This window comes from Anopheles cruzii, chromosome 3 (genome assembly GCF_943734635.1).
Source record: "Anopheles cruzii chromosome 3, idAnoCruzAS_RS32_06, whole genome shotgun sequence".
Classification (NCBI taxonomy): Eukaryota; Metazoa; Arthropoda; class Insecta; order Diptera; family Culicidae; genus Anopheles; species Anopheles cruzii.
The window spans coordinates 84,775,774-84,803,021 of NC_069145.1; the positions used below are offsets into that span (position 1 = coordinate 84,775,774).

At 50.7% G+C, this 27,248-nt stretch overlaps 5 protein-coding genes across 5 annotated transcripts; 4 read left to right on the plus strand and 1 right to left on the minus strand.

Annotated features, from left to right (window-relative positions):
- The first annotated feature begins 5,172 nt into the window (after nucleotides 1-5,172).
- LOC128271181 (ATP-dependent DNA/RNA helicase DHX36) lies at nucleotides 5,173-8,649 on the plus strand. Its single transcript, XM_053008623.1, has 5 exons — nucleotides 5,173-5,229; nucleotides 5,285-8,031; nucleotides 8,123-8,272; nucleotides 8,348-8,476; nucleotides 8,559-8,649. Exons 1-5 carry the CDS (start codon nucleotides 5,173-5,175, stop codon nucleotides 8,647-8,649), a joined length of 3,174 nt encoding a protein of 1,057 aa, XP_052864583.1.
- A 1,034-nt stretch (nucleotides 8,650-9,683) lies between these two features.
- Nucleotides 9,684-12,467, plus strand: LOC128271182 (ATP-dependent DNA/RNA helicase DHX36-like). The gene is made up of 4 exons (XM_053008625.1): nucleotides 9,684-11,803; nucleotides 11,904-12,083; nucleotides 12,168-12,296; nucleotides 12,425-12,467. Exons 1-4 carry the CDS (start codon nucleotides 9,684-9,686, stop codon nucleotides 12,465-12,467), a joined length of 2,472 nt encoding a protein of 823 aa, XP_052864585.1.
- A 1,013-nt stretch (nucleotides 12,468-13,480) lies between these two features.
- On the plus strand, nucleotides 13,481-15,651 carry LOC128271183 (uncharacterized). The gene is made up of 5 exons (XM_053008626.1): nucleotides 13,481-13,685; nucleotides 14,468-14,605; nucleotides 14,674-14,880; nucleotides 14,954-15,140; nucleotides 15,261-15,651. The coding sequence occupies exons 1-5, from the start codon at nucleotides 13,481-13,483 to the stop codon at nucleotides 15,649-15,651; spliced, it is 1,128 nt and encodes a 375-aa protein (XP_052864586.1).
- Nucleotides 15,652-16,145: 494 nt separating this feature from the next.
- LOC128273194 (G-protein coupled receptor 143-like) lies at nucleotides 16,146-19,153 on the plus strand. Its single transcript, XM_053011122.1, has 5 exons — nucleotides 16,146-16,931; nucleotides 17,666-18,087; nucleotides 18,159-18,486; nucleotides 18,558-18,668; nucleotides 18,738-19,153. The coding sequence occupies exons 1-5, from the start codon at nucleotides 16,782-16,784 to the stop codon at nucleotides 18,888-18,890; spliced, it is 1,164 nt and encodes a 387-aa protein (XP_052867082.1). The 5' UTR covers nucleotides 16,146-16,781; the 3' UTR covers nucleotides 18,891-19,153.
- Nucleotides 19,154-19,260: 107 nt separating this feature from the next.
- Nucleotides 19,261-27,147, minus strand: LOC128271256 (THO complex subunit 2). Its single transcript, XM_053008703.1, has 13 exons — nucleotides 27,067-27,147; nucleotides 26,497-26,662; nucleotides 26,164-26,420; nucleotides 25,709-26,093; nucleotides 24,745-25,641; nucleotides 23,938-24,672; nucleotides 23,278-23,871; nucleotides 22,586-23,204; nucleotides 22,111-22,515; nucleotides 21,857-22,015; nucleotides 21,744-21,784; nucleotides 20,293-20,439; nucleotides 19,261-20,205 (listed from the first exon to the last, which is right to left on the minus strand). Exons 1-13 carry the CDS (start codon nucleotides 27,117-27,119, stop codon nucleotides 19,897-19,899), a joined length of 4,767 nt encoding a protein of 1,588 aa, XP_052864663.1. The 5' UTR covers nucleotides 27,120-27,147; the 3' UTR covers nucleotides 19,261-19,896.
- Between the last annotated feature and the right edge of the window lie 101 nt (nucleotides 27,148-27,248).

The following is a 27,248-nucleotide window of genomic DNA, read 5'->3' on the forward strand; positions in this document are numbered from 1 at the left end:
AGGGTCCGGTCCAGTCCGGGCGGTCAATAAACATTTGACCAATGCGCCGCGCGCACAAACACCACAACAACCAAGGAACGGTGGTGCTGCCGGACAAGCCGGTTCTCCAAAAGACGTACGACGCGGGGCGCGCGTGTTGATGACACGCTCCGGAATTACCCTCCCCGCTCGTCGATCGTATTTCGCTTGATTTGGGATTATTTTAGGTTCGCGATGCACCGATTTTGAGTACCTTTCGACGCGATCTGTCGCGATCGACTCGATCCTCTCGATGATGCGCCACGCACACCGACAGCCGGGTAAAACGCGATGAAGGAAAACAATGCTCCCCCCCAAAGACCCACCACCAAGCGGCCGGTGATTAGGCCGGTAATACACACATCAGCGCGTCCGAAGGTTCGACCGTCGCCGCGGTGCTCCGCGCCACCACCGCCACCGCCACCATCTGCTGCTCGCGAACCGTGCAAGTGTGTGGCAGGCAAAAATAAATAATAAACCAAGCGCGCCTGCGGCCGCCGCCGGAACGATTCTGCCCTTGTGTTGTTGGAGCCGCACTCTCTCTCCCTCGTTTTCGGTCCCGATCGGCGATCGCGGCTGTTACTTGCTTTCTGCTTTCGTTCTCTTGAACTGGACACACTCTCGCGGCATACATGCGTGCGTGCGTGTGCGCGATGGTTGCATGTGTTGCGCGCGGTTCATTCGATGGACTTAATTGTGGTCCGAATTGAAGTTCTGAAGTGCCGATGGGAGGGCGGCGGCCCCGGGTTGTGGCTTCTCCATTTCCGGCATTGAAATCATAATTTATTCGGCCGTTTCGGAGGTGTAAAAGCAACTTCCAAGCAGAGAGTCGGGAGCCAGGAGCCGCGTGTGTTTCTTTTTTTTCGCCAAACTCCGAACGGCCACTCCTCTCGCTGAGTAGTTCCATTTAATATCCGTTTTCCAGCAGCCGATTTTCCCAACCATTTTTTGGGGGGTCCCCCATCTCACAGGAAACTTTCTACAACACCAATCGCTGGCCATCGATCACGCATAAATGCACGATTTCGGAAAGCAGTAAAAAGCCAACAGATAAGCCACTAATTGTCACGAGTTTCACGGTGCGTGGTGTCCAACGCGAGCGCGCGCGGTGCTGCCTATTTTTGGCACGGTCAGTCCGTCGTGCCGCGCGGGTAAGCATAAGAAAAGCATAGACACCGCGCGCACACAATGATGTGGCCGCACCTCTTCTCCTCGCAACGGCCCGTCAAAAAACGCGATCGGTCGGCTCAAGGCAAGGCGTGCCGGTTTCATTCATTGAAAAGTCTTTGATTTTATTTTGGCAGAATTAACTTTCTTCACTTCCCGACGCCGCCGCTCCCCGCTGTCTCTGTCCATCCTTCTTCGGAAGCTCAGTGGATGAAAAAAAAAACACCTTACAGCCTCTTTCGGCCAGGGTTTCGTATCCACCGAGCGCGGAATGTAAATCTCTCGGTTTCGCACCGTTTTCCTGCGCCCCGCCGTCGTGATGGTGGTCATTATCTTTTTAATGGAATCATATCACTCTCTCCTCTTTTCTGGCTCTCTCCAGCGCTCATCGATCAATCGGTTTCCAGTTCCGTTTTCCCCCTCCCGTTTGGGCACGCAAATGATCACCTGCCTCACGATCATCTGTCTTGAAATTCCCGGAGCAGTGAGGTGGGCGCGGGCATATCAATATGGCTGTCGGTGGATCCAAATGCATTTGCCGTTCGCCGGTGCTTCACGCGTCGAACCGTCAGGAAACCTGCCCACGTTCTCGATCGTTGATGACGACACGACCCTGGACAGTTTTTACACAATGGCGGCGACCTTCGCGCAGCGTAGGAATCGAAAAAACCGTACTTGCTGAGAAACACTGGGGGTCTAAACAGTTCCAAGCATCAATCGCAGCTAGTAACGATCATGGGAATGCAGTATGCATCACGACGATGAAACCCCTTCATTCGGTGTCTCTGTTTATCTCACACCCACCACACACATGTGTAAAGGAAACGACAGAATGGAGACGATCGCAACCTGCAGCTCCGAACAACGCTTCTGATGATCGTCGGCTGGTGATCGGCTGGTTGTGTTATATCAATCAAAATCGAGCTCTAGTCGGGCTCGCCTCAGGATCTTACGGACCAATATGTTGTCAACGAACATCAGAACGTTCGGTGAGTTCCAAATACACCACGGAGCACTAGCAGAGAAGAAAAGAAAGTAAACATCAACAATGCTCAAACGCGATCGGGAAGTGTGATCGCGAACGATGCGGCAGACAAAGAGAGAGCGTACGATCAGAGCAGAGGCAGATGCAGATGGGCGCTACGAGATGATGGTTAAAAAAATCCAAACAGCCCGAAATTTCAACTCGAAAGCTGAGATAGAAAGGAACAAAAAGCATACAAACATATAAATAAACGTTGATCTTTGAGTTCAGGGGGCGTTGCTCTCTGCTGTCTCTTTCCTTTTGGAAGCTCCTGTCTCTATCACTCACTCACACTCTTTCTTTCGCTCTTTCTCTCTCTCTCTGCGTAGAAATCGCTGCTGCGATCGTTCTCTTCTACTTTGGTGAACATCAACACTAATCTCCCGATATTTAAAGGTGTGTACATCAGAGTAAACATGTAGCGAAGAACTGCTGATGGGCCACCAGCCATAGCATAGTAGGCCTGTATCCTAGAAGCAACATGAAGATTAAGCGTAACAGAAGAAGAAATCTTCATACATTTATCTTCAAGTGGTATTCACACCCGGTGCCCGGTCGTTAGAAGAGATGATGACGCTGCTTGAACATACACGTTGGAACAGATTGTTCGAGCACCGGCCAAGAAAGCAGATGCACAAAAAGCCTTCTTTTTGTTTCGTTACTTGTTGGTCCCAGCCTACCCAGTTCATTCGCGAAAATTGCAGATGAAAGACAAATGGACCGGTACTTACATCATAAGAAAGCGACCTATTCCAAATTGGTCCGGTTTTCTATGCACTTCGCCGCTGGTCGTCGCAGTCGACTTTGCTTTCTGCCAACGTGCGTTAAATGGATCCTTGGTACTGAAGCAAAGCCATCGAGGTGTTCGTTGTTTTCACACGCTGATGGGATGATGGGTGCGGCATTGTTTCATAATTTCCGTCGGAAAATCCAACACGAATTCCAGGGCTCTTACACGTTACACAAAGGACATTCCAAATCAACGCGATACCATCGCACACAAATCAACCGGGCACGCACACACACAACGTAAACACTTGATCTGAGAAGTTGACCGATTTTTGCACACGAAACCGCTTCCGAAACAAAACGATTTTCGAAACGCGCACACAAACACACCCGTGCACTGCGAGAAAACACTGTTACTGCCGCTGAGCTTGGGAAGGACCTTTTCCGCACGTGCTTATTCGCTCACTATTCTCACTGGCACCTTCCTTCTAGGGCTACTACGACGCGAAATACTTTTCGTGTCGAGGCTTTCGGGTAATCGCCGAAGTGGAATCAAATAATTATGAAGAATTCGGCTTTTTCGACGAATTAATTTCCACTCAGCACGTGCCGGAGAATGTTCTTCGGCAGCATGTTTCGTTTATGCTCACATACGGTACTCTGGATGCACTCACACTAAACCAAGCAGGAGCAACAATTAATTTCACGCGTAAGCAGGACTTTATTTTGGCACGCGAAAGAGTGGGACAGGCGTAGGCAGTCGGGCCTTTCGCTCGCTCGCTTCGGATTTCAGGTGGTATATTGTTACTGCTGTTGCTGTTGGTGCTGCTTTCGCTGTGTTTTCGTTGTTTTTTTTTAGAGATCACAAATCACGGCCGTCTTCGCTTCTGCATCCTTGTGCCTCTTTGGAGGTTTGCCTCTGCGTTTCCGTTGCTGTGCCTACTCTCTCCTCCAAGATGCTCGCTCACCGCACTTCGTCCATTTCTTGCTTCGTTCGCGCTTCATGTGTTGGAAAGGGATCGTGGCGGACACACACGAATAAGGTTACGCCGTTTGCTGCTTCGAGGCGTACAAAACACGCACACTTGCCCACATCACACACACGCGCGCACGTTGCCTTCGTCCGCAAGTAATGAGGCTCCGCGCAAAGGAGCACGAATCGCTTTTTCTCAGCTACACATCTGGCTGCACGAATTTCCGGGAAAATCCATTTTCCCCTCGGTACGACCCAAAAACACACAAACCATTTTCGGAGCACGCACCCAAAACGCACGGAGCTCGTTCTGGCCGAGGGCAAAGGATATTTAAATCTCCTTTCTCAGCAGGCGACCACAGAGCCAAAAGGATTCGGCTCAGCTGTGGAACTTGGGAAGCACAAACACACACGCCAGTTACATGGCCACTTGACACCGAAATGTGTACACGAGCAATTGGTGTCTCGTGTGTGGCCCGAGAATTCTCTCAAACTTCTCGCTGGGAACAAGCAGGATGGCGACGCCACGGTGATTCTGATGCGGCAGGATTTTCTTCCGGCGCTTCTTTGGATCCGCTCGCTCGCTACGAGGCTCGTTCTGCCCCCGTTGTTCCGTGTTGCGCCCGCCCGTGCCCCGTCGCTGTTTCGTCACTCCATTAAGCTTGGCCTCACGGTGGACCTCAGAGGGCCGTTGTTCCACGCTTCTAAAGACCGTCGTCGCCTGCTACGGTTCTCATCTCGCACCAGCACCGGCGGTTTGTGTTCCGTGCAGTCGATTTTCCTCGCTGAAAATGGAAAACGGGAAAACAAGGGAAATTTTCCCGTCGTGTCGTGCGAAAGAGCACCGCGAGCTGCCAGCGAGAAAACGAATGGCCCGAGCTCGACGAAATCTATAATGGCTGACGCACAGACGATCTGCTGAGAGCGAGGAAATCTGACGTTCGAAATTTATTTCGAACTGCTGGCAGGGTTGAATCTAATGCTGAAAAGATTTAACAATAAAACTCAATATTCTGATCGAACGATGACGAATAGGCTTTGAAAAATTATATGCACTTGAGAAATCCTCAATCTGTAGGTCAGTTCAATGAAATATTGAGCACAATTGCACTAAACAGCTCCCGACGGAGTTGTTAATTTCGATATTGTTTTGTTTTCTTATTCGACATTGAGAACTGTCAACTACCGGCACGAAGCCAATACAAAGTGGAAAATCCTTTTGCAATCTGTCCGCGAACTTTAGCTTCCGCTTCCGTTTGTGATGTCTGACGGTGACGAGACGCTGGAAGAAAAACTACACAAGTTCCGCATGTGGAAGGTAACAAATGATATTCCGCCGTACCTCTTTTACTATACATCCTTCGTCCCGACAGGAAGCCGCTTCGGAGGACAGTCCTTCATTTAGTCAAAGTTTCGCGACTCATACCGACGATGCTAATCGCCAGGAAGCCCGACCCAGCAGCTCTCAAGGGCGTCCGCCAGCTCATCTGAAGGGCCGCGAGATTGGCATGTACTATCGTAATATGGCGCGACGAGGGAAACAATCGTCACACGATGCTTCGGATGGTAGCGATCGCGGTCATTGGCGCGATCGACATAAAGGATTACAGCGCGAGAAAACGCAGGAAAAGGCCCGTTATGAAGCAAACGCTTCCGCCGAATCGGGACGTTTCCGACGATTTCAGGATCAGCGAGACACTGCACTGGAAGAAGAGGCCGAAGCCCCACCGCCAGGGCTGCGTGGCCGGGATCTTGGCCTTTTCTACCGTGATCGGCAAACGGCAAAGAAAAAGCGGCAGGAAAAGCGGAATGCGGTCGACATAACGATTCCCGCGTTTCAAATAAACCAAATCCGGACTCATCTGAACCTGCACGCTGGACCCGATCAGGAGGGTAACATTTTTCGGGATTTTGCAGAAAACGAAAACATTCGCTCCGTGTTCCGCAATGAATATTTGCGCGTCATCACTAAAACGCTCGATGAAGTTTTGCAGGAAGAAAGCGAAAAGCTGCTCCTGAGCAACGATTCGGATTCACCCGGCTTGGACGAAGAACTCTATGAAGAGTTTCTGCGTAGCGTACATTCAACGTATCGTTTGAGTGAATTTCGACGGAAGTTACCAGCATACACGTCACGCGATCAGGTTCTGGAGATGGTCGAGCGGCATCAGGTTATTCTGGTGAAAGGGGAAACCGGAAGTGGTAAAACCACGCAAATCCCTCAGTACATTCTCGAGCAAGCCTCGTCCTTGCGTAAAGGCAGTCGTTGCCGTATTCTGTGCACTCAACCACGTCGTATTTCAGCAATAACCTTAGCCAGACGCGTCGCGGAAGAACGGAGCGAACGGTTAGGCCGCTCGGTAGGTTACCAAATACGGCTCGAAGCGGAAAGACCACGGGCGAATGGAGGAAGTATTATGTTTTGCACGACTGGCATCGTTCTGTCGATCATGCAGTCTGATCCTCTGCTGCGAGAATATTCTCACCTCGTGCTCGACGAAATCCATGAGCGCGATGTAATCACAGATCTATTGTTGGCCATTATTCGAATGGTTCTTCCGTACCGTAAAGACTTGCGGGTGATTTTGATGAGCGCCACATTGACGGCTGAAACGTTTTCGTCGTACTTTAACCGCTGTCCGATGGTGGAAATTCAAGGCATCACATATCCTGTCCGCGAGTACTACCTAGAAGATGTGCTGACGGAGCTAAAGTTTTACTCCTTCGAAGATAAAACCAGTCGAAATCCGCGGGACCGAAAAGGAAATAGTGCAAACGCAGCACAGCAGGACGAATTCTACGATATGATCGAGGCTTATACCAGTGAAATCCGAAATAAGTATTCGGCTTCGGTTATCCGAGCGTTGTGTAATCGTGGAAGTGAAAACCACCAAAATGAGCTGATCGTGGAGCTGCTGTACTACATCACTACTGCGCAGCCTGCCGGTGCGATCTTGGTGTTTCTACCGAGTGTGATGCAGATATCGGACATCTACAGGATGATCCAAGAACACCCGCAGCTATCCAGGGCACAGCTAGTCGTGTATCCGCTTCATTCGAAGATACCAACCGCAGAACAAACGGCCGTATTTGATCGACCACCGGCCGACACCCGAAAGATTATCCTTTCAACAAACATCGCCGAAACGTCGATCACAATTGACGATGTTGTGTACGTCATTAATGCCGGGCGCCACAAGCTCAACATGTACGAAAACGGGATATCGGCGTTGCGTGACGAGTGGATCTCGTTGTCTAATGAAATTCAACGAAAGGGTCGCGCTGGTCGTGTCCAGGAAGGAACGTGCTACCATCTTTACAGCCGCGCCCGAAGGCGCACATTCTTGGAGAACGTACCTCCGGAGATTTTGCGAGTAGCACTCGATGAGGTCATTCTGCAAGTGAAAATCTTGCGCCTAGGTGAGGTGCGCGTCTTTATGGACCGATTGTTGGACAAACCATCCGACACCGTGATCGAAGAATCATTGAAGCTGCTGAACCGATTGAACGCGATTGATGACGACCAGAAACTGACGCCTCTCGGGTATCACCTGGCGCGACTACCAATGGACCCTCGCACCGGGAAAATGATTCTACTGGCAAGCATTTTCGGCTGCATTGATCCAATCACCTCGATCGCTGCGAGCCTTTCTTTTAAAAATGCGTTCTACAAACCGCTGGGGAAGGAAAAGGAAGTCGATCGTATCCGACGCCGGTTTGCCGACGGTATCGCTAGCGATCACATCATGCTGGCGCGCGTGCTCGACGAATGGCGCCGCCAGTCCAATCGGGCTGGATTCTGTCATCGACATTTTCTCAACAACGCCACACTTCAGCAGCTGAGCAACATGAAGCGCCAGTTCTGTGAGTATCTTCACGGAGCCCACTTCTTGCCGGCGGTAGAATGCGAAGCGCCGGAAAACAACCATCACACGGGAAGCAACGAGCTGTTGGCCGCGATCGTCGGGGCAGGGCTGTATCCGAACGTAGCCTTCGTGCGAAAGGTAATTCGGTCACGCAACAGTCCGGATGGGCGAGCGATCCTGAATATCGAAGGACAAGGTCGTGCAGAAATACACCCTGCATCGGTCAACAGTAACCGGGGCATTTTCCATTCGAAGTAAGCACGTCATGACGGAACATTTATCAGAAACGATTTGTTTAAACATGAAAATATTGTCCTTATTTCTCATCCTCGTAACACCGCACAGTTTTGTCGTGTATTACGATATGCAGAAGCTCTCCGCACTCACCATCTTCGATACGACCGTGGTGAACCCGTTTTCGCTGCTATTCTTTGGCGACAATCACGTGGAAACCGAAGACGACCACGAGCTGATATCGATTGCGGGCCACTACTGGTGAGTGGCAAACTGGGAGTGTTTCGTAGCGATGAGTAAAACCAAAAATATTCCCCTTTCATTGACTAATTTCAGCCTCAAGTGTGACAAAGAAACGTATCGCTTGATACAGGATCTCCGCAAAGGATTCAATCTCTTTCTACAAAAGAAAATTTGCGAACCATCGCCAGTTGATTGGGACGCGACGGAAGGTGACTTGTTACGGTGAGTTTCTGGACATTTTAGTCAACTATTCGTTGTGGCTAAAACTTAAAAGTTAAAAATGAAACTATTTTCGCAATTTTAGAGCTATCATAAAGCTAATAACCGTCGAGTGCAAGTACGACGATCATTTCGGGGATGACGATACACCATTAGGAACGGAGAAGTCGCATTAGTTCTTTCGGCGATAACGGACATCATCATTTCGTTCGAAATTACTACAAACGTCACGCCAAAGAGGATCTGAGTGACACAGAACGAAAAGACTGTACTTCCGTTTTGCTTCTGCTTCGTTAAGTGTTATTTTTGTTTCAATATTTTTTTATTGTTGGATAGGTTGGATTAAGCACAAATTTTGTCTCACGCCGCCAACATTGTGTTGTGTATTTATTACTCCTTCATCTGCAAGGCAAAGCCTTTTCAAATAAATTTTCCGGTTTCTCATTCAAATTCCTCCTTACGTTAAACACCTTCCTTCGTGCGTTAAAGTTAGGGAAACAAGAAAGAGTCATTCGATCGAAGTAACCATTGCCTTCTTCACGCCGTTTGGCACGCTGCAGAACTCGTAGTGTAGTTGCAAGATGGCCGATGTAGAAGCAGCGACGATGGATTCGCATTCCGATAAGGTACCATTGATTTTATTACTGGATTGGCGCAACGATTGGATCTGAGCTGTATTGAATGAAACTGTGTTTTTCTATGAAGGAAAGTATTTCAGAAAATGGTCCAACAAACCAAAATGAGTTGCTGCAAGACAACAACGGCATCGATGGGGCAGAATGTAGTAACAGTGAGTGTAATTTACGTGAAGACTTAACTCCCTCCGTGCTTAGTGTGGAAGCGACCTCAAACACGACTGCCGGATGTCAAGAAGCAAATTACCGTTCAACGAGGGTAAATCGGTGCCGCCCGCTTCTAATTGCCGGCACGTTTTAAAGGTTAGCTTTCCTATTTCATTTCCTCATCTTCCTATTTCCAGCAGATAAAAGATTCCGCAAACGACAAGAGTAGCGGTTCGAAAAGTCCCGTGAGTTACACGGCCAATGATAAGCGGAAAGCCGTGAAAAGAAAAATGCGCTTTAATTATTCGATCCCAGCTTGTGAGATAAAACGAATGCGCGAAGGTCTGAATCTAGACAGAAAAGGCGACGTCCGAGTGTTTGAGAAATTCTTGAATGATGAATACTCAAGGCTAACTAAGTATCCTTCGATGTACAAAACATACTCGGAGATACTTCGCGAAGAAAGTTGTAAGCTGGCTCCTGAACGCAAAGTTTCAATGCAACTAGATGAGAAGCTACACAAAGAGTATCAGCGCATGCAACGTTCGACGAACGCACTGGCCGAATTCCGACGAAACCTACCAGTATACGCTTCACGCACTGAACTCCTGGAGATGATCGAGCGGCATCAGGTTATTCTGGTGAAAGGGGAAACCGGAAGTGGCAAAACCACGCAAATTCCTCAGTACATTCTTGAGCAAGCCTCGTCCTTGCGTAAAGGCAGTCGTTGCCGTATTCTGTGCACTCAACCACGTCGTATTGCAGCAATAACCTTAGCAAGACGCGTCGCAAAAGAAAGGAGCGAACGGTTAGGTCACTCGGTCGGTTACCAGATACGGCTCGAAGGGGAAAGGCCACGGCCGAATGGAAGCATTATGTTTTGCACGACTGGCATCGTTCTGTCGATCATGCAGTCTGATCCTCTGCTGCGAGAATATTCTCACCTCGTGCTCGACGAAATCCATGAGCGAGATGTAATCACAGATCTATTGTTGGCCATTATTCGAATGGTTCTTCCGTACCGTAAAGACTTACGTGTGATATTAATGAGCGCCACATTGATGGCCGAAAAGTTTTCCGAGTACTTTCACCGCTGTCCGATGGTGCAAATACGAGGCATCACTTATCCTGTCCTAGAACTCTATTTGGAAGACGTTTTGGATACACTGGACAAATGTCCCACCCTCCCCCGGAAAGAGAGAGCTTTTGACTCTCAAATCATTCAATATCAATACAGATTGGTGGAGCAATACATTGCCTTAGCCCTTGAGACTTTGTGCTCTTTTGAGCTCGACCAAAACAAGTTAATCGTCAGGCTCATCTGGTACATCACTACTACGCAACCGGAAGGAGCAATTCTAGTGTTTTTGCCAAGTGTGGCACAAATACACGAAATTTATGAAATGGTCCGCAAGGACTCCCTACTGTCGGAGTCGGAGTCGAAGTTTGTCGTCCATTTGCTTCACTCAAAACTACCGACGGCAGAGCAGCAAATGGCGTTCGATAGTCCACCGGATGGCACGAGGAAAATCATCCTTTCGACGGACATCGCCGAAACATCGGTCACCATTGAAGATGTCGTTTACGTCGTGAATACCGGACGGCGCAAGGTGCAGAAATACGAGAACAACATTTTGATGCTACACGAAGAGTGGATCTCATTGGCCAACGAAGTTCAGCGAAAGGGACGTGCTGGTCGCGTAAAGGAAGGAACTTGCTACCATCTTTACTGCCGAGCCCGGCAACGCACGTTTCGGGAGAACGCATCGCCGCAGATTCTCAACGTAGCCCTCGATAGAGTCATTGTGCAAATGAAATTACTTCGTCTCGGTGACGTGCGCCGCTTCATGAGCCTATTGTTGGACAAACCATCTGAGGCCACGATTCAAGCGTCGCTGCAGATGCTCCACCGACTGAATCTGATTGATGACGAGGAGCAACTAACCCCCTTAGGATATCATCTGGGCCGTCTTTCACTGGATCCACAGGCTGGCAAAATGGTGCTGCTGGCAAGTATTTTCGGCTGTATTGAACCGATCAGCTCGATTGCCGCCAGCTTGTCATTCAAAGATCCGTTTTCTAAACCATTCGACAAAGATGAAGAAGTCTTGCGAGCCCGCAGATGGTTTAGTTACCGTGAAAACAGTGACCACATCATGCTGGCAAACGTAACGGCCAGATGGCGTCGTCAGCGCGAGATTTGCAAACGTAACTTCATCAACAGTGACACAGTGTATCGGCTGATCACTGTACAGGGAAAAATCTGCACATACCTGTACAAGGCTGGCTTCTTGAGCTGGACCGAAAGGGACAACAATCTTAATGCGTCCAATAACGAGTTGCTGAAAGCCATCATTGCGGCTGGACACTACCCAAACGTAGCCTTCGTGAAGAGCGCATTTCCTCATCCGCGGTTTTCGGGCGTACGTCGAAAGGCGAAAATAATTGTTAATCAACCCACTGCAGACAATCGAAGCGCATCGCACGGAATAGAGGTACAGATAGATGCGGAATCGGTAATCGCCAAAAAAACGTTCTTCGAGTCGTGGTATGTATTGGAATAATTACAGCTGACTTCGGTGCCATCCATTTCCACCAGTTGGCAGTTCGCATGTCGATTTATTCAATATTTTTTTGTCCCCGTACAGTTTCGTTGTTTACAACAATATTGTAAAACATTCGTACCAGTCCGCTTACATCATCTCTAAGACCACGATGGTGAATCCGATGCCATTGCTCTTTTTTGGCGATTGTAGTCATGTAACAGTAAAACCAATACATGAAAAGGGTAACTACATGTTGAATATAACGATTGCGGGCCATCACTGGTAAGTGCACTTTTACTAGGCAATAGACAAAAAATTAATTTATTATAATTGCTTCTTTCACGCGTGTATCTTTTTACTGTGCAGTATGCAATGTGATCGGCAAACTTTTGCCCTAATTCAGGACCTCCGGGAGGAATTCAATTTCTTCCTACAGGGGAAACTCGTCCATCCTTCGCCAGTGAACTGGGCCTCAAGAGAAGGAGATTTGCTACGGTGAGTTTGGAATGCATTGTCCTTCTTAAAAGTTAAATGAATTCACATAAACATTTTATCCGTTATCTCATTTAAGAAAACAAACAGTATTGATATGTTAATTTTCTATTCTTACCTTTTTTACATAGGGCTGTTATAAAGCTGATAACATTCGACTTCGACACGGATTAAAAAAGGTCTTGAAGCTATCAGTCAACTTTAATTCTTTTCTTTCAATTAATAATAATATTGAATATTTAATCAGCGTCTCGATGAAGCATCTGTATCGACTTATTTTGAACCATTAGCTGTGTAACTGTAACTGTTGTGCCTCAAATACTGAAATGAAATAATAAACCTTACTTTTCTTCATTAAACTGGAAAAAAGCTTTCGAAATAACATACGATACAAATAAACTCGATTAAAAGAAGAGCCTTTCAATGTTTTCCAATAAAACTGAAACTGATGATAGAAGAATCGAAAACGTTCTTTCTTTCTTTCCAGTGTTGGTTGGGAGTTCTGTGTTTTTGAAATAATTCATCAACTGTCGCGTGTGACGCACGCAGCAGTTTCTATCCGATTGGATGCTCCGTACCATGCTCATCCTTCTGGTTTCTAGGTACCAGAATCGGCAAAACACATCTCATTTCCGGCAGTCAACCGGAAGAAGCAAGGCGCAATCCACGTGCTCCGATGCCAACGGTCACCGATGCGTGGCGGAACGGAGCGAAAATGAAAACTAAGCACTCCGGCGGCCGCGCGTCCGGTGGTGGGTTGCAGCTTTCAGCGCCGCCGGTCGATTGCTTTCCTATTAGCTGACTGGATTTAAGCTAATCCAGGAAATAAATTTTTATTTCGTCCCGCTCCCAGCACTCGAACTCGAAAGATGCTTTGCCGAAGGGATGCTGCCGCGGTGCCACTTCCGTTGCCAGGTCTTTGCGCATACGCACATCCTTACGCTGGCTCTTCGGTCGCCTTTCGTCCATCGTCTCGCCGACCGGTTTGGTTTGGGTTCTTGCCGGAGCCTTATAACATTCGTTTCGTTTGTCGCTCACCGTTTGGTCACATTGACCATGAACGACGCAGAGCGAACGGTGGTGTGTCTCGGTTGAACATCGGGGGCTTCCGTTTTCCAATTTTACAAGTGTGCAGAAAAGGTGTTTCGTGCGTGAAGTGAAGACCAGTACATTCAAAAACTCACAGGATGCTGGTGATTTGGTTCCTAGTTCTGGTTACGGCCAGCGCCGGTGCCCACGCCGGAAGATTAAGCGATTCTTCGTGGCGTGGAGCGGATCGGGACCTAGCGCCGGGCTCACTGCTCGCACGGTTGGACCGGCTTGTGAACGTTTGTGTGGCCAACTACGAGGATCTAACGACCGATCTTCTGCTCGGCATTGCTATCGCCAACGGTTAGTTGTGGTTTAGTGTGTGGTCACATTTTATCTCTTGTGTTTCGGTAACAAACGGGATGTATTCAATCAGCTCTTAGCAGTGTCGTACTTGTGTGTTGTAGGCCTATAATAGGCAAAGAGACTTGCCTTTGTTTTAAATAATATAGAATCTGTGGGCAACAGTAATTCCGAGGAGTCGTCGTCTCGGAAAAGAAAATCACCAAGTTCTAGGCGTACTAATTTTGGCCAACTCCCGTTTGTTTCGCTCGACGATAGAACTTGAAACGCCAGCGAATCTCGTTTATTCGTACCCTAAGCCTTTCCGTTCCCTTCGTTTTTGCTCCTTTCGCATTGCCATGGCTTGGCGAATGGAAATGAAGTACACAATGCCACTCCACTGGCACTGGAACCAGCTTTGGATAGTGCGAAGGGCAAGAACCGAAAAAAGAACCGTTCCACATCAGTTAATGACTGCAGGCGATTTTCGGGTAAGCCCACTTAAGCCTGCCGCTCTGTCTCATTCCGTTTCCGCTTCTCGGTGTGGGCCGGCCCGGGAGATGCGAAACTGCCACCGCGACCAAACCGCGTCAAAAGTCTTTTTTCGGAACGCCTCGAGGAAAGCTTCCACAAACTCCGTTCTGTTTTTTTGCAGCCGAGAAGAGTTTTGTGTTGTTATTTGAATAATTCCGGTGGAAACCCGTCTTTAAGCTTGACACAAATTACATTCAAGCAGTGTTGGGTGGGTTTGTCGGGACAAATAAAATACAATTTCTATTTCGACTCCGATCGGTTCGCTGCAGCCCAACTGAGGTCCATCCTTCAACAGCCACTGCAAGAAGCCGAGCGCCAGTTTGTAGCGTCTTTGGCGAAAAAGTGTGACTTTGTCGAGAGTCGCATCGAGAGCATTTTCAGCTTTCCCAGTGGGGCCAATGCGGTCGGTAAGTCGTAGCATCCCCCCCTGAGGACCCTTCCCAACGCTGACACTTTTGCTCCTCCCGTATCGCAGTGTCCAAGCTTCTGATAAACTCAGAGTTTTGGAGGGTGGATGAAGATTACCGAGCAGATGGTGCGTCCTCGGAGGGCGTTCTGGATTTGGCGCACTGGAAACGGCGTCGACGTCGAAGAAGCCAACCGGCGCTAGGTGACCCGAAAGTGATGATGAAAACCTATCTGCAAGCGATCGATGTCGGGGGCCCCAGTGAGCGACAGTCAGGTACTGAGGGCTGGGCTGGAATTCTCGTGGGGCAGTTTACTCCGACACTGACCGGTTTCGTACTACCCCACAGACGAGTGCTTATCGGAACTCTTGGTCAGTGAGTCAGAAAATGAGTACAACGCCAGCAGCAGTAGTGACAACTTCAAAAACTCCAGTTCCTCCAGTGGCCCCTCTCGGAAGCGGTTGATCATGAGCCGCGAATGTAGTGCGGCGATGTCGCTTCGAAAGCGCTCCTACGGCTACCATCTTACGCACAAGTGAGTACATCCGGTGCTTGACCCACCTGATCGACTGACCCACGGCGGTCGACTGACTAAACATAGATCCAGCCGGCCGACCCAGTGTCTTATCAAAAAACGTGACCTGTTTCGTTCCAGATTGCTGTTCTACATCGTGCTCGGGCGCCAAGGGTTCGCGAACGTCGGACGAAGCGTCGTGGTAGACGCCCAGCGCAGGCTGTGTGAGGCGATCTTGCGCGAGTCCGAACTGATCGCCGGCTTCGACTTTCCGGAACTGTTCCGCGATCTGTTCATGGAGCAGATGTTCCTGTGCGCGTACAGTCACGCCGCGGTACCCGAGTTTGCGGACCCAGCTTGGTTGGCCACCACCATTGGATGGCAGAACGGCGAAGGATGCTTCAAGTTTTACGGAGACGACGGTGGTGATGGCGTCGAGGGGACAAACGCGCTGACCACGCACTGCTCCACCCATATGACCGGTGTCGGTGCCGCACTGATGGCACTGTTTGCAAAGCTTCAACTACAATAGGCCGCACTTACCGGCCCCCTAGGTAACATAAGCCACCTCAACTATCAACTACTGTCTGCGCTTGTCTTCTGCACGTCTATAAGTCAATAAATATCTTTATCCGAGAGTATATGAGGAGAGAAGAAGTATATCTTGAGAAAATGCAGTGGCTCGCCACCAGGCATGGGTAACTTTACTGCGCCTAACCCGCCGGTCAGCTTAATCGCCGTCAGCAAAGCCACAAAACCGCCACAAAGTTTCCCCATACGATCAGCCAAACCGAACCCCCAGGAGACGGGAAGCCGTCGGTCGCGGGGAGTGCCGGCAGCCTTGTGGGGCTTCCGTGAAACGTTGTCCTGTGTCATGGCGCAACGAAGTTAGTCATAGGCGGTCGCTCGCCAAGAAACGGTCTGCCCGTCGGTACGGGAACTCGGTTTTTTTAGCTTCTCTCATGTGCCATGCGGTAGAAGTTTGCTCCCTCATCGTGCCGGTCTCAGCTCACGGTTCGCTTATCAGTAGCACAAACAATCCGCTCCTTTTCCGTTTCGTTGTGACTCCCCGCGGTGGGGAACGACAGTGTCCAAGATGAAAGTGTCGCGAGAGTGTCGGGCAGCCGGAGTTCTCCCCCGAGAGGCGGGTTTGCCAGTGCCACTGCGTTGCGATATCTCTTCGTTTGTTAAATATTCGCGGTCATGATTTGTGTTCTGAAGACGATTAAGATCACAGGTTTTGGAATTTCACTCCTCGTGAGGCAATGCGGCACAACGTAATTGGTGGACGTAGTGAAACCAAATCGGGTTTGATTAAACGAATAGCGAGTTAACCGAGCGACGACAGCACATCGCTGCTGATAAAGTGCACTTTTTATTGATGATTTAATCCGATCGGAACACATGTGTACGACACGCCGGTTTCAAATCTTGGAATTGATAAGCCACCAACTACACCACGAAACTCTTGCCTGTGAGACACTTGCGGCCAGCGCGAACGAAATGTCCATCGACCAAGTGACTTCCGCCGTTCGCCACAGTAACCGAAAGCCAGTCGTGCCCGGAGGCGAGTGAAGCAAGCGATCCAACGAACAGCAGCCGATCGGTCCGAGTTATCGGCAGGTGGCTCCGACACTCTGGCTATTTCGACTTCCGCCGACAATGGCGGACCCTACCATACAGACGTTCTGCTGCCACAACCGGATACGGTCACCGCCGGCCATCAAGCTGATGTCCGAGTTCGACACCGACGGCTACATTGTGGTTTGTTTGGTGTCGTCGGTTTTCGGCATTGCCGGTGCCATCTACCAGGTACGAGCAAGCGACCCGCTTAAAGATCTCAAGGTCAACGGACGAGTGCCAAGAATCCCTCCAACTGTCCAACGGGCCGGTCCAAGTGTCCAACGAGCCGGTTCCGGCCGTCACCGGCTTTCGCCGGGTATTTTGTTTCATTCGACAGCGTGGATAAGGGAGCGTTTCTGGAGCTCGTTCCCGCACGTGAAAGGTATCGCAAGCCGGTCCTGGAATCCTTTAATCCTTATATTATGGTACATTATATCACCGTTGTGTCGTGTGACCGGGCCGCTGATGCTGGCGAGATAAACGTGTTCACCGAGTTCATTGACGCTGGGTGCACGTGTTGGGCATTCGGTGATCACGGCCGGAATAGTTTGTGTTGCACGAAAAACAGAAAGACTTATCTTATCTAGGTGCATCAACATCCAGGCCCAAATAGCCTATCCGTGTATACCTTACGCCCTCGGCGTTACGAAAACTTTGTTGCGGAACGAAACTAATTTTGGGGCCCCAATTCTCGTCATTTTCAGTTTACATTTTCTTGTGGCTTCAATCGATTTCGCTTGACCTACGGGTCCGCTTTTCTTTTTCGGTGTACGTCCGCGATGACATAAAGCGTCGCGCGGAACGGATCCTTTTTCCGGTTAATTAAACGCGTTAATAAGCACACGCAGCCCCTTTATCAGCGCAGAACTTTTCGCTTCGCTTCCGAATGTCGGTAATTAAATTCTCTGCCTATCGTCTATCAGATTTGGATTCGACACGAAGACGGACCGTCGTACCATGCGGTGCGCCGGGTGCGCGGCGGAATGCTGACGCTTTCGAGCCAAAATATTGGCCGCCAAATCATCGTGTGGTTGGCGGTGGCTGACCTGTGTGCCTCGTTCGGCGTGTTCCTCCGGTCGGCACTGTGGAAGTACATTAAAAATGTATTACCACCGGACAGCGACGTGGACGACACGACGAACGTCATCTTCTGTGCCGTTTCGTCCGCCTGGATACAGTATTTCTACATGTGCACGTGGCTTTGGACGCTGTGCTATGCGATCAATGTGCGCCGGCAGCTTGGCGGGGCGAGGTACGCCCTGCGCACGTATCACTACTACGTTTGGAGTATCTCCGCGGTCCTCACCGGAATCGGAGTGACGGTGCTCTATGTGCCCGATGCAGAGTAAGTATCCGGTAGTGTCGCCCCCCGCGGGGGGAAAACAACTGGTGTTAACCTGGGTCTCTTTCCGGCAGCTGCCACAATGTGCATGAAATGGCCACGGCGTATATGCGCATATTGCCCAACTACGTGATGACGTATGGGCCGATGATCGCCGTAATGATCGTGAACCCGGTCATGTACTATCAGGCATCGCGGGAAGTCGACCGCCAGCTTGTGGCCCGTTTCAGCCAGATGTCGAACACGGAGCGCGATCTGATGGCAAAGTTTAAGCTCAAGTTTTCGCTCATCAACCTTGTGTTCTACGTCTGCTGGCTACCGAATCTGGTTAACGGGATTGTCCTGTGGACGATGTGGTACAACCTGCCGTACGCGATGGTCGTTACTGTTTGGTACATAATGGTAAGCAAGAGGAGGTCGATAAGATGCGCCGAGCCCCATTTATCTCCGTTGTCCTTGTCCCCTTGTCGCAGGCCATTACCAATCCCCTGCAAGCGTTTATGAACACACTGGTGTACCAGAAGTGGAACTGCCGGTGGCGACTTCGGCGGCAAGCGAGCACAGATTCGAACGCTGACGTGCGGGTAAGTAAATCGGGAACGGTTCCTCCGATCTATACTGATCTAACATCTGATTGTCCATCAAACACACAGCGGCGCAATCGGGCGTCGGTGGTCAGCGAAGGAACGCCACTGCTTCAGCCGAAAGCAGAATCCCCGTCTACGTCCTCCCAGCAGCTGCACCAACCGTCGGTGGACCTAATGCCGAGCCCGACGCGGAGCATCAACTCGTGCACGTTGGTTTGACGCCGAATCTGTTACATGCTCAATCGCTCGATCTACTACTGCCGCTCAAACGGGCTTCGGAGCGACCGATCCTTCTGCGGGCCACTGGAAGCCGATTTCGTGCACCGGCTCTGGAGGAATTGGGCGCACAGCAGGAGTGTATATAATGCAGAAGACGAACGTCCTACAATGTTGCTGCAGCATGTGGATGGTACCGAAGATTGAATACTTTTCAATTACTATAAGTAACTTAATTGCACAGCCTAAGGTAAACGGGAAAATCAATCGAAAATGGGTTATGTGACCAACGCCAACAAGAACAAATGAAATGGAATGAAGCTTTCCGTTGCCCTATTCAGTATTTATCAATTTTTTCTTTATTTGTGTTTCCATCATATCTAACTTAAAATTTACAGATAGTTTTCTGATTTTTTTTCTTCCTGTGGTCTAATTCTACGGCCAAGTAACTACCGTCGAATAGTTGAACAGTTCACGTAAGTGTCCGCTTAAATGCGCCCGTGGCACTGACGCTCCGTTTCGTCCCGCACGATGGTGGCCGTCCCGCAAACGATTGATTGGATGTTCTACACCGAACTCAGCCGGCGTGTATTGTAACTAAAACTTTTACTGATTATATTGTACAAGAACTACTGCTATACTCTTCGTCGGTTTTCCCTTCGGTCTAACGAACAATACAAATCCCTTTATTCGGCGTTGTCGCCGAGACACCGAGCGGACCACGTGCCTATGCTTACGATCTACCTACGCGCTAGCGAAACGATACTTTGAACTCTGCAATTCCTCCAATGTTGCTAACAGCCGCCAGTTCCCGATGTCAATGTGACTTTTCTAACGTTCGCAGAGCTTGGGGTAACTCTGAAGCAGGCAAAACACGAAACGAAGCAAAGAAACCAATGTTGAAACAGTAAAATTAACCTATTTCAACATTTTTGCTTTATTTTCCATTCGTTGCCAATTTCTTTGCCGCTTCTTCAGAGAGTGCGCCCCACCAAGGCTCCGGAGCGGTCTAGTAGCCGGAGCGGGTTCTCGACGTTTTCGTAAAGTACTGCTTCTCGCCCCGATCCAGGCCCCGATCGTGCGAACGTTCGCGATGGTCACGCAACACGCTGCCACCGCTGCTACTGTACGACGGGGACTTCTCCTTCAGATGGTGATGGTGGTGTTTCTCGCGGTGTGACGACGAAACAGACATCAGCTGCAGATCGCCATCGGTGTCGGCGCCGTTCTGGTGTACCTGCGACAGCAGCTTGCTGGCTTTCTCCTCCTCGCGCCGTAACCGCTTGTCGGTGAGCAGCGACTCCTCGGTACGATCCTGCTGGAAGTGACGATGTCGGTGAAGTGGTGTCAAGGTGGACGATAAATGGGGTGGCACGCTCCGCGTTACGCGCGTTCAGCAACATACCCGTTTGCGACCCAGCTTGCGTTCCTTTCGCAGCTCTTTTTCTTCGTCAGTCTTGTCGCGCTTTTCCTTCGTCTTGCTGCTGCGATCCTTTTTCGACTCCGACACTAGCTGCTGGCTCGCGTTGGACCCGTCGTCGTGTTTGCCAGCCTTGGGATTGGCATGAAGAAAATGAAGAGAATGAGAGCGGTGTGGCGTGGCTGCAAAGGATGGAAAAGCGCCAGGTGCACCTGCCACCCGCGATCTTGCTCTGGCTGCAGAAACGGGGGATGATCATATTCTCGTTCGCAACTAGTCAGTATCAAAAGGGGCGGGTTGTGGAGGTTTAGTCCCTCTCTCTGTCGCTTTCCTTCGCCCGTAGGAGATGCACGCGGCGGAAATTCGGGATGGAAAAGGACGGATGCGCGAGGGCAATTCGGATTCGCATGCAATTTAGTAGCAACTTGGACCCATCGGATCAGTCTCTTCCCGAAGCATCTCGTTTGGAGCTACTTTATACATACCTAAAATAATTGTGGAGGATTCCCTTTCAAAAGATATCGATTGTCCGAAAAAGAAAACCACACACTTCGCCTCTTGCTAATCGCACCAAGAGTGGCCTCCCCAGAATTACGTGTTTAGTCTAGAAAGTCTTGCGCGTCTTGGTGGCCCAGCCTTTGCTGTTCGGTGATCGCTTCCCTCGAGCCCCCTTTTATCACGGTGGTTGTTGGCCCCAAGCACTTACTTGCGCGTGTCGTCTTTTCACTAGGAAACCATTCGCCCGTCGCTTTTGCAGGCAACGGACGCCACCAGTCTTTCGATGCGCTCGCCACCATCCTACGAGTGCCGTCCATCAGATCTGCAGTCGGAATGCTTTCATGGACGCGCGATCAGGTGCACTTTGAAAGTATGTCTTCAAACGGCACTTCTGTCTGCCAACGTGTTGCTCGCTCGTCAGGACATTGCGTCAGGTCAAGAGCACGCAGATGAGCAGTGGAGTTCAAAATCGAAAATGAATCCGCCAGCATCCACAGAAGGTCCACAAGTCCACCGGCCACATCACTATCATCATCTTCATTCAACATCAGGTTGGTGTGAGAGAGGAGCGACTAAGAATCGTTGTAGGTGATGGTGTTTGATCACAGACTTTCTGAAGGACGGCAGCAGTAAACTCGCAATTGAATCCGTCTGGCCGTCATCTTGCCTCCATATTGCTTCTTGCGGACGCGTATCGAGGCGATGGGTCAAAAGCGCTCTCAACCCGCGGGGTCCGTCTTCTCACACTGAAGTATCTTAACCGTTAGAAGGGAATTCGTGTCCACAGTGTCGGGTCAGGAGGATCAGCACAGTAGAGACCGGCCGCCCGCCCTGCTCGTCGGCCCGCCCTTTGGCGCAGGAGCCAAGAGCCAAGAGATCCTTTTGCACCTTTCGCTTGCGAAGGAGAACGGCACCAGATTTTACACCAGAATACTAACCTTCGAGGAGCTCGAGCCTTCCAGCTTGCGGCGCTTCATTTCTGTGGGCGGACAAAAACGGGGTCACAACGTTAATCGTCGGTGATCACACTCTCTTTGTCTCTGCTACGTACCTCTATCGGTTTCCGGAGGATCCTGGCTTCTGCGGCTGCTGCTGTGTTGCTGTTCGTTGCTCGAGTTCGACACCGAACTAAGATCCCGCTCGCTACGATCGCGCGCTAGGTGTGCTTCCCTTTCGCTGGCCCTCGATTCCCGGTCGTTGTCGTAGTGATCTGCAAGCGAGATGAAACGACAAATAGATTAGTTAGGTTGAAACCTCTCTTTCTCCTTTTTTGAAGATAAAATAAAATCTGCGTTTCCCGCTTACCTCGCTTGTGACGCTTTTCTTTTTCGCGCTTTTTCTCCGCAATGATTGCTGCGGCCGTCGCTACCGCTTCTTCACGCTCCCGTTCCTTCTCCCGAGCCCGCTCTTCTCGCTTCAGTTCCTTCGATGATTTGGAAACTGGAACGCCACCACTCCCGCCGGACAGTTCACGGTACGAACCCGTATCACGCGATCCCGAGTACGATGAGGTAAGATCTTTTTTCAAGCCATCCCCACTGGAAGTGCCAGCGCTACCGCTCCGATGATGATCACTGTTTAGGTTCCCGTTCGCCGTCATAGAGCCCCCGCCGCCCAGCGACACCGAGGAGGACAAAGAGTTGCCACCACCCGCCGCCGTTGTACCGTTGCCCATCGATGAACCCTGCGCCTGTCGCGTGTTTTGTCCACCTGGCTCGGCACAAAGAATGTGTGTTAATTGAAGGAACACTGGCACACAAAAACCCGTTCTGGGACTTACCTCTGCCATCACTTCCATTCATGGACACCTTCGACTCCTGTTGCTGCTGCTGATCGCTGGAGGTTGCTATCGTGCTAGGCGCTGCCGCCGCCGGTTTGGCCGTCTTTTCCGGCACCTGATGGAAGTCGGACTCGAGCATCATTTGGCCGGCTTTCGCCTTCAGCTGCCCGATGTAGCTCGATGCCAGCACGAACAGATCCTGGCGCTGATTTTTCTCCTCTTCGCGCACCTTCTCCACCTTCTTCTCGATGATCTGGGACAGTTTGGCCAACACCGGGAAGTGCGGCAGGATGCGCATGAGGATGATGAGCGAGTTGCGGATCTGCATGTAGTCCTTCGAGTCCAGACAGAACACCATCGCTTTGGTGATCTTGTAGTGCCACTTGTGGCACACGTGCCGATAGTTTTCGTAGTTCACGTGATCGATCGCCTCCGAGTACTGGTTGCTGACGCGGAACTTGGTCACGAACCCGGGATAGTTGGCGCACTCCTTGTTGAACGTGCCTTCCTCCGAGTGCCAACGCATAACGGTCTCGAGCATGGCGCACAAGAAGCGCCCGTAGCGCGTTGCCTCGTTCTCGGTGCACGACGTCACGGAGTACGTAATGTCGCAGAATATCTGTACGGGAAGAAAATAAACCACAGATTCAGTGTTTCGATTCGAATGCGATCGCGCAGCAAAGTTGCGTTACCCGATCGTAGCACAGGAGCGTGGAAAAGTTGGCCGTCTTCAGGTTGTGGATGGTGTGCACGAACTTGGCGCAGTAGATGGCATCGAGCGCCGTAAAAGTGCACCGCGGAAAGAGGCAAAGCTGCAGGAACTGGGTGATTGTTTCGTTTTTGGCCGATTTGGCTGACCGCGACAGGAACCAGTAGTCCTTTTCGTTTGTCAACCGGTGCATGATCTTGTCCACGTGCTCCTGCTGCTTCTTTCGCTCGTCTTGCAGCTTGTCCATCAGTGCCACGTACCGCTCTTGTTCCTTTTTGTTTTTGGACGCGTTTTGTTCCTTCGATTCCATCACCGCCACCGACAGTTGCTTCAGTTTGGTGATCTCACGCTGGTAACTTTCGACCGGTACCTGTAGATCGTACATCGACAGCGACCAGAAGCTCACCAGAAACTGGGGGCTAATGTCTTCCCAGATTTTCGGTGGATGCAGTGGCCGCACCGACTCGATGACTGGGTTCATGACGTATGCGGTAGCTTCCAGATATTTGGACATCTTCTGCGAGGTCGATAGCTTCTTGGCGTTCGTGTCCGCCTTCCGCAGTTGATCGTACTTTTGCTGTAATGGAGAAGCTGTGTCATTAACCCGGTGGCGGTGTCGGTGGCACGAAAGTCGTACACTTACATTGATCGCGTGTGCAAACATGGGCCGAGCAAGGAAGAAGGCTACATCGGAGTGGATGTGATAGCGCTGCAGCATACTGTGGATCGTCGGTAACCGTTCGACGTACTCATCGACCGAATAGGTTGACCCCAGGAACGTTCCAAACTGCACCAGCGTGTCCTGACACTGATCGTACAACTTGCCCACCAGCTTCAGGTGACTCTGGGCCGTTTCACGGTAGATAACGCAGTGCTTTTGCTGGGCGATCAGCAAACACAACGCCACCGCCAGATCGTTGCTCGCCAGTGCGTCCTTCAGCCGTTGGGACGATTTTTTCGTGTTGCGCACCTGACTAAAGTAGCCGGCCTCGCCCCGTAGCAGCTCCCCGCCACACATGGCCTGCAGCTGCTCGCTCGTCATCTCTTCTGCCGCCTCGATGCCGGCCATCTTTTGGACCACCTCTTTCAGGATGAGCAAATCGAGACTTTTGTGGGACTTGAGCTGATTGGCCACGTACTGCAGCAAGCCGCTCAGCTCGATGTTGTACTTCTTGTAGATCGCACCGCAAAAGTTGGCCAAACTTTGCAACCACAGCGAGATGCTCGTACCGTCGTTCTGCATTGGATTGCGATCGACCTGCTCGAGGGCTTCGATCAAGCAGTAGCCCAGCACATCGTACGATAGCGACGTCAGATACTTGAGCGAATCGACCACCGGTGCAATGAGATTGTCGTAGATCTGTATCTGCAGCAGCATCTGTGAAACGGAACGTACGAAACACAATACTAATTTTCCCCTTTTTTCTCATCGCTCAACACGATCACTTACGTATTCGAAGAGAAAACCCGGTGAACAGTGACTCAGCTTGCCGATTAACCTACCGACAGGTTTACTGTTTTCTTTGCTCACACGCTTCATCAGGGCCTTAATTTGCTTTTGTGCCGCTCCACGGCGTTGAATCAGTTTCGGCTGCAACTGAAACGTATCGTTCTTCCAGCGGGCATACAGTCCGTACCGGTACTGGTACGGGTACAGTTTCACGATCGTCCAGATCTCTTCCGCCACGCAACAGTTGCAGTCCATGTAGGCCAGCGCGGGCAGCACGGCCGCATCGAGTAGGGACAAAATATCGTAGTACAGTTGCTCGTGCTCCGTCGTGGTCCCCGTGCTGGGCGGTGGATTAAGCGGATCGACGTTCATATCCGTCAAAATGATACGCATCAGGCGAAGCAGCTTGTACAACAGTACGGGATCGTAGTGTAACGAAGGCCCAAGGGCGGTAAACATGGGAAACGCATGCAGGCGTAGCTTCGTGAGCGCCGTGACGGGCGGTGGAGCTAGTTTGCTGAGCGCTCCGTAAGTGGAAACCGCCCGGCCCTTGATGTTGGCCGGAAGGGCACACTTGAGCCGATAGACGGGCTCGATGATCATGTGCAGCAAACGGCACAGGGCACGGGCAATCGGTTCGTGGACGACCACCGACTGATCGGGCAGCTTGCGGATCAGCTGGTGGGCCGTAGCCCAGTCACCGATCAGCAGCAACGCTTCGCAGAGGCCCCACTTCTGATTGAGGGCATACTTTTCCGGTGCCGTCTCAAACTCTGGCTCCTGCTCCACTTCCTTGTCCTTGTTCGTGAGGATCACGTTCAGCTTGCGGACGTACTCCTTCGCCTGTGCCATTTCGGCCTCCCAGTCCGCCACGATCGATTTATCCGGTGGGTTAAGCTGCGACCAAAAAGGGGACATGAATTTTGGGGAGCGCAAATTGCACGGAAAAAAGTGGTTCCCTTACCCAGGCGTAAATATCGTCCAGATTAATGACCCCGTGCTGCAGCAGCAACGCCGTCACCTTGAACAGTGAACCGGGCGTCTCGACGTCGGCAAAGTATCGATACTTGTAGCCGAGCACCTCGCAGATAATATTGCCATCGTTGATGTATGCTTGCAGCAGCGGAATGAAGATACGATCCTGCTCCGGGCGTGCCTCGAACGACTCGAGAATGATGTCCAACACACGGTTCGGGTCGAGGTTGAAGCACCCGATCAGCGACTTGATGATCTCCAGCACGTCCAGCACGGTGATCGTTTCTTGGTTAAACTCCTGATTCAGCTCGGTGATCAGCTTCGCGTAACCTTCGCTTTCTTCGCGAAACAAATTGAACCGACGCTGCTTGTAACTGTGGTTTCGACGAGAACCGTGTCGTGTGAGAATAACTTCTTCCGCCGGAACCAATACCTCGTACTTACTAGAGCTTCGTTTTCACTTTGATGAACCGTGTGTAGAAGCTACGGTTCTTGGTAGTACCAACGTCCTGCAGGGTGTCGATCTCTAGTCGCTCTTTCAACAACTTCTCCGATAGGTAGCGATCCGTTTCCTTCACGATGTAACAGAACGTGGACCGTTCTTCGCTTGCCGGAGCGTCTCCCGCCGCGCTAACTCCCGTTTCGGCATCGAATACACCGAAAATGTCCATAAGAATCGACGGAACGTCATTGTGGAGGTGCTGCGAAGGAGAAAACGATAAGGTTAATGAGCATCTAAGAAGATGACGATCCGGAAGAGAGGGACGAAGTGCTTACAACCAGTTCACCGAGCATCAGCAGAACACTGTCCTTCTTCAGCTGTCCATGGATGCCGCGTGAGATGAGCTCGTAGATCGCCCGGGATATTCCCGCTTTGCGTTCGTTCTTCCCAAACAGCGGGCTTTGCTGGTCGTCCTTCAGCAGGGCTTTGCATTGTTTCAAGCTGCGGGTGGGGAAGGAAAAGGTTATAAACTGGCCAACATTCTCAGCATAAACAGAGTGCACACACACACGCGCGCACACGCAAGAGGAATGGCGTGCACAGTGCGGTGGATTGGAACTAATTTTTTGGGCGAAAGGTTGATGGAAGGTGTATTCCACGCATTAAACGAAAGTCCCCCCATTGTGAAGGATTTTCGGGTACAAAAAGAAACGGAGCAGCAAATTATTTCATCAATTTGACACTCTGTCACAACACACACGCATTCGCGTTTTCCATTCGGCCAGCGCCGCGCGGATGATGCCGCGCGTACCGTACGAACTTATTTCGCTCGTTTTGGCCACTTTGCGAATAGCCTGCGAGGTGTCGGAATCGTGCACTAGGTGCAAGAGATTGGCAATATTTACAACTCGGCTTTTCCACTGCGTTCCCACGATTTCCAGATATCAGCGTTGAACATTTTCAACGAGCTACGCCACTCGGAGAGGACTTTTGGCTGCTACTGCGTGCTGTCGAGCAGGTTGGCAGATCTCATCCAAGATGGCGGGGCCGGCGAGGCGATGGCGGAGTACTAGAATCGATACTGCTT